At 41.6% G+C, this 6,246-nt stretch overlaps 1 protein-coding gene across 1 annotated transcript; it reads right to left on the reverse strand.

Moving 5' to 3' along the window:
- Positions 1-1,898: 1,898 nt before the first annotated feature.
- Positions 1,899-4,306, reverse strand: LOC106608696 (alpha-2 adrenergic receptor). The gene has a single exon (XM_014206802.2). The coding sequence runs from the start codon at positions 4,013-4,015 to the stop codon at positions 2,723-2,725; it is 1,293 nt and encodes a 430-aa protein (XP_014062277.1). The 5' UTR covers positions 4,016-4,306; the 3' UTR covers positions 1,899-2,722.
- Between the last annotated feature and the right edge of the window lie 1,940 nt (positions 4,307-6,246).

The raw sequence follows: 6,246 nt of genomic DNA on the forward strand, positions 1-6,246 counted from the left end.
GAACATTTGCCTATTAAAAACTCCCTACAGCGTTCCACAGTTCCTTCTTGATTTGATGTCTCTTGTGCTTGATATGATTTCTCTCTAGAGAAACGGTACATTGAGTTCACAAAAAACTGAACTAAATGGAATTCAAGTAATTGAACCGATGTCGTCGGTCAATTAGTTGTTTAACAATCGCTCAGCACTAGTATTTGAGTGAGATAAAATGACAAAGCAAGTTTTGTAAGACATTTGGGATCAATCATGGACTGAACTTTGTGAATGCTGTTGGATGTATTCCCTTTTAACAGTCCTCTGTATCATAGATGGGCTGCTTGTTGCCTAGTAGCTTCCCTCATGTTTGTGTGGGGAAACCCTATCCTTTACACAGGAAGTCAATGGGGGTAATGTGTCCAATGCAGTCAATGCTAAACTTATCTCAATGGAAAATCATAAAACATACAAATGAAGTTAGTTAGATTTAGTTAGGTTAAAAGGTTCATATAATTCCTTTAGAAAGCCTACATGAATATCATATACAGTATATGTAATCTGTTTTTTTTTACTGGGGAATAAAACAAACCTCGATGTCTACATATCTACATTTACTGTGACACCATAACAGCAGTTGAAGTGATGCTCCAGAATGCTTGTATCATTTCAGCTAGTAGTTTTGAAAGTGGTGCTCACGAGCCAAAACGGGTCCCTGTTTTCTGTGTACTACGTCATCCAATTGTGTACTACGTCATCCATTTTGTATGATATGTTATACCCTTAAGATCCTGAACTGCATTTGAACAAACACAAAAGATGTAGACCATTACAAAGAGCTGTTACATTCGCACCCCAAACACAGCAGCAGTTTAAAGTGGAGGAAAGATTCAGTTCCACCTTGCTGATGTCCACAGGGCAGTGGGGAATATTGGATTATATCCTCTCAGCCAACCTGTTGTGCTAAAAGGTCACCAACACCCTGGTATTGACATGGCCAGTCTGTGTCAGGGGGACGAGAACTTTGGTTGACCCCATTACTGCAGCTTCTCTCATTTTCACCGTTAACTTCAGAAAATTTTACCATTACATTACACTAGGGATCTATGAGGCTACTTAGTAAAACAAACAGGCTACGTCCCAATACTCTAGAATACTTCCTTGATCATTCCCTTTGTGAATGGACACTAATCTGAATGTTATGGATTGGTGAGGGAAAAATGTTCGGCATACCAATTCTCCACACTTCTCCCAGTGTGCACCTGCACACTCCCTCTACTGGATTGTAGATCCATGACTGGGAGTGTGCAAGTGCACACTTTGGGAGAAGGGAGGAGAATCGGTATGCAGCCATGGTGAGAACACCCCCAAGCCAGTCAATAGGATGGGTGGGATATTAGACATGATATCAATAGAGTGATAATAGAGTCTTGATTAGGATTGCCAAAAAGGAATTGTTTTTACCCTAAATAATGATTTAGGCAGCTAATTACAGATTTTCTTTTCAGGAAGCTGTTGCCGCAGCATTTTAACAATCTCCCTTTAGCGTTCCCTAATTATATTTGACCTGCATTTGAAATTGTTTTGACAGTGCAAGCGAATGTCTACGAATAGAAAGGATTACGTAAATGCATGGTTGTCCTGGAGCTATTCTGTTACCATGTTTCTAGTGTCTAAACATAAAAAGCTTATTTGTATACCATCTGAGGGACAAATGGGTTGCCAGACATCTTAGAGAGTGCACGTTAGACAGTGATTGATGCTGGCAGAGCATACTATCTCAGAATCCCTTGCATAAGACAACACTTGGCAAGCCCAGTATCTCTCAATCACTCAAGCATGTCAAAACACATGTGCATCATTGTCAGAGTGCTCCAGTGTGTATATACATATGACAGAAGTCCAACATCACAATAGAGCTCAGATAAGATTTCTTCAGCGTTTATTTTGCATGATAGCCCACTACCTTAAGCATAAGAAAAAGCACCACTTGCAAAACAAAATGTTAATTATGCAAAATAATTTAACAGAAACAGTCCACAAGAGGTACTTCAAATAAATATTTGATGTTTTATTCTTAGGTATTTATTAATCAGCATCCAGGGTGAAAAATACGGAGCTTTCTTGCTATTATAAATAAAAGGAACAACCGTAGCCCACGTTTTAAAAACATATACTCAGCCCTCAACACCTCAGCCATTTGTCTGTAATCCCTAGGGTCCACTTGGAAATCATTACCCGTGACAAGTCAACATAGTGGATTAGACTGCTGATGCGCTCGGCTAGTTCCCCTGTGTTTTCACATTAGCATGATCAGCCTGGAAATTGTGTTACTTTAGTTGTATAGGACTCAGGAGTACCAGATATCTAATGTGACATTGAGTTGAAAGCCTTGCGATACACTTCAGAACATCTTGTTCTGGGAACCACTATGCACACACTGAACGTGAATGGCAAATATGCAGGCCAGTAACAGAAATATGTGGGGTAATGAGAGCACAAGAGTTGCCTGTGAGGGAATATGAAGGCGTAGTTCAGAATGATGCTCTCTCAATTGAGTTACAGCATGACACTGTGTATGACCACTGTAAGTACAGTATGCACGTTGCATTGTTCATATGGTTGAATACAAAAAAGGCTTCTTTCATATTAATATTCCATGGTAGATTTCATATGTCCATGTTGAGATTGTCATGGTCATCTCAGGGCATATTTAGTCCTGGCTTGTCCCTCCCATTATCACATATATCTAGAAGGATTTTTTCCATGACTTGCAAAGGATTTTCTGAAAGGCGCGTCGGAAATCCTGGTTGAAGATGGTGTAGATGGCGGGGTTGAGCGAGCTGTTGCAGTAACCAATCCAGAAGAAGAATTTAAAGAGGGGATCGGGGATCTTACAGGGGTCCCCGCACACTCCGTGCAGGCAGTAGCTGAAGAAGAATGGGAACCAGCACACAACAAATACCCCCATGACCACCGCCAGCACAAAGGTGAACCTCTTCTCCCTGGCCTGGGAGACCTTTTTCATGGACACAGAGCTCCTCCTCCTCTTCCTTCTGGAGGCGAACAGGTCCATGGATTTGTTGCTGGCTCTAGAGATCCGGCTGGAGTGTTTGGAGATGGCACTGTTCTTCCGGCTGGCCCGCTTGACCCTCTTATGGTTCAGGTCCTGAGGTTTGGTGTGACCTTTGCCCTCTGAGGAGGAGCTCTCCTCCAGGTCCCCCTCATCATGAACCTCTGTGGTCATCATGCTGGGCGTGGGTGGGCACTGGCAGTGCCCGGTCTCTCTGTCCCCGTTGATTTTGCACAAGGCGGCTTTGCTTAGGCCATTCTCAGTCATTGTAGGTTCACCTGGACCATGTTTTTTCTCCGACATGCCCCTGGTCCTGGTCTTGGCCACTTGGTATATTCTAATATACACTAATATCATGATTAGGCAAGGCGCAAAGAATGACGCAATGCTAGAGGAGAGGATGTACCAAGTGTCATTGTTCAGCTCACACCCTGGATACTGAGAGTTATCATTGTTCTTGTCTATTGATATTAACGGAGGAGAAGATATCATGGCAGATATAAGCCATACAATGACGATAATACACTTCACTCGTTTAGGAGTCCGTTTGAGATTATATTCAACAGCTTGCGTAACGGACCAGTAGCGGTCCAAACTGATTGCGCACAGATGGACAATGGACGAAGTGCAAAATAAGACATCTAAAGCGAGGTAAATTCCACACCAAACTCTGCCGAAATACCAGTAGCCCATAAGTTCGTTTGCCAGAGAAAATGGCATCACCAAAGTGGCAACCAGAATGTCTGCGGTGGCTAACGAAACCAAAAACAGGTTCTGGGGAGCTTTCATTGCCCGGCTCGTTAAAACCGCAATTACAACCAGAACGTTCCCGACCACTGTAAACAAAATAAGAAAACTTACAAGTGCTGCAAGACTCGCTATTGTAGCCGAAGAATATGGACTTTCTGATGAGGAATTTAAGTTGACAACAGGGAACGTGTCAACTCCGCTGGAATTAAACGAATCCATCCCGTCCGAGTATTTATTTTTATTCCAGAATGGTTGATTCAGGGAAAGACATTCACTTTATGCATGTAGAGTCCATGATAAATTGTCGGTATTTTCATTGCCAAAATGAAAATGAGCACAATGTTGACGGAATGCATGTCTCGTGGATTAGACGGCAAATAATTACCTAATATATATCTGGTTAATTGACTAAACGATCATGCCACCTTGCCTTGTACATGCATACTGTTATAGCATGACAGGCAATCCTTCTCTATCGGCTGCTGCTGGCTCTCTCTCAGCGCTCGTGCTGAGCTCTACATCAGAAAGCTGTGTCAGTCAGCCCTCATGTGTTGCTCACATACAACTAACTGGTTTCTGCCCCGCCCCCGACAGAGTGCATTGTTTTCTGGAATCATTGCCCTCTTAATGGTCACCTCATTGAATTACAGTACGCGATGCTTTTATTTATTTTATTTGTTATATCAGTTCAATAGGCTATTTTGTGAATGACGACTATAGTGAAATGCGTTGTCTGTCATTAGGCTTTGATCATATAGTGTACTGATGACACATGTTGCATGTCAATCACGCAGATACACTGGATAACAAAAAAAGTATGTAATTATTAAATTAGGGAGAAAAGTACATTTGCGAACACATGCATATTTCAGAGATGTGAGATGCGCCCTGAATGTCAATGTGATTTAGGCACACCTTTATCCCAACACGCTGGAGGTCAGTATTGCTGCATCTACTAATGTAATCCCCTGCAAACAATAATGAGTCTTTAGGACGTCCCTGGGACCTCACGAAATGTTCGCTTGAAGTCATCAGGACGTTGTGTCAAATCAAATCAAATGTTATTGGTCACATACACATATATAGCAGGTGTTATTGCAGGTGTAGCGAAATGCTTGTGTTCCTAGCTCCAACAATGCAGTAATATCTAACAATTCACAACAGTACACACAAATCTAAAGTAAGTATTAGGACGAGCAATGTCGGAGTGGCATTTACTGAAATACAGCAGAATGAAATGCAGTATATACATATGAGATTAGTAAAGCTGTATGTAAAAATACTACTTTACTCATGGTGTCATGGTTCACTGGAGGTTTTGTCTAGTTCCCAGTTGGCCCCTGAGACGTCCCCAAGGACGTTTTTAGGACATTCTTGGAACGTTGTGTCATGGTCCCCTGGATGATTTTTATCTAGTTCCTGGTTTGTCTCGGGGACATCACCTGATGGTCGCAAAGAAACGTCCCCCACCCCCCAAAAAGAGCTCTACCCAGGGCAAGCGCACCCTAGTTTCATTACACATCACCCCCTGTTACTGTTGCCGAGCCCATCAAGGCCCCGATTGTGAACCATTGATCTAGTCACAGGTTTGTCTTTTGGCAATGCTGGGGATACCCACACAAACATTACTTGTAACTTACATTTGGACACACTTTGACAAACATGATTACATAATGTATTCATACAGTAATTATTATTTAAGATGTCTTCCCCTGGCATTTGAAATTACAACCTTTTGGTTCATGACATTCCGATTCCTGCTACATCACCATGTCTGTTTCAATGACTGATTTCACATGTAGAACTATTCCTACCCTTTACACTTCAAAGTAAATCTCAGCTCTGTTAAAAATACACAGAAGAAAAATGATTATATTTATTGTAGTGATTCAGGAGTAACATTAAAACAGAATAATATGCCTCACCTACATTAGACAACTATACTGAAAACCCAATCTCAAATCACTGAAATAAAGTAAATGAAATCAATGAGAGAATAGTCAGATTAACTCATAACTAAAATAGCAGCACAGATGGCACTCTTTTGCTAAATGCAGAGATGCATTATAGGTAATGAATGTGTAGGGGCTTAATAAATTCTACAGAATTTGTGGCGTGGCAGAATAATCAGCATACCCCAGATCCAGAGGTTGTGAATTCAAATCCCAGGAAGGATCATAATGAAAAGTCAGTAGTGATCATGTCAAATGGGTAAAAGATTTTGACACTATTTCAGCTGAACAGCGTACCACTTACTTTAAAAGCCCCATACCATTTAATTACTTTACTTATAATGGTTTGGGACACCTGGGACCATCACATGACTAAAACTTTCATGGGACCATGACACAACGTCCCAAGAAAGTTTTCAGTCAATTCGCAAATGGCTGAATCTCACCAGAGAAATCATCAGAGCACGGGCAACAGTGCCCCTCTGTCTCAGTAAGTAG

Source organism: Salmo salar, chromosome 07 (genome assembly GCF_965601325.2).
Source record: "Salmo salar chromosome 07, fSalSal1, whole genome shotgun sequence".
In the NCBI taxonomy this organism is placed as follows: domain Eukaryota; kingdom Metazoa; phylum Chordata; class Actinopteri; order Salmoniformes; family Salmonidae; genus Salmo; species Salmo salar.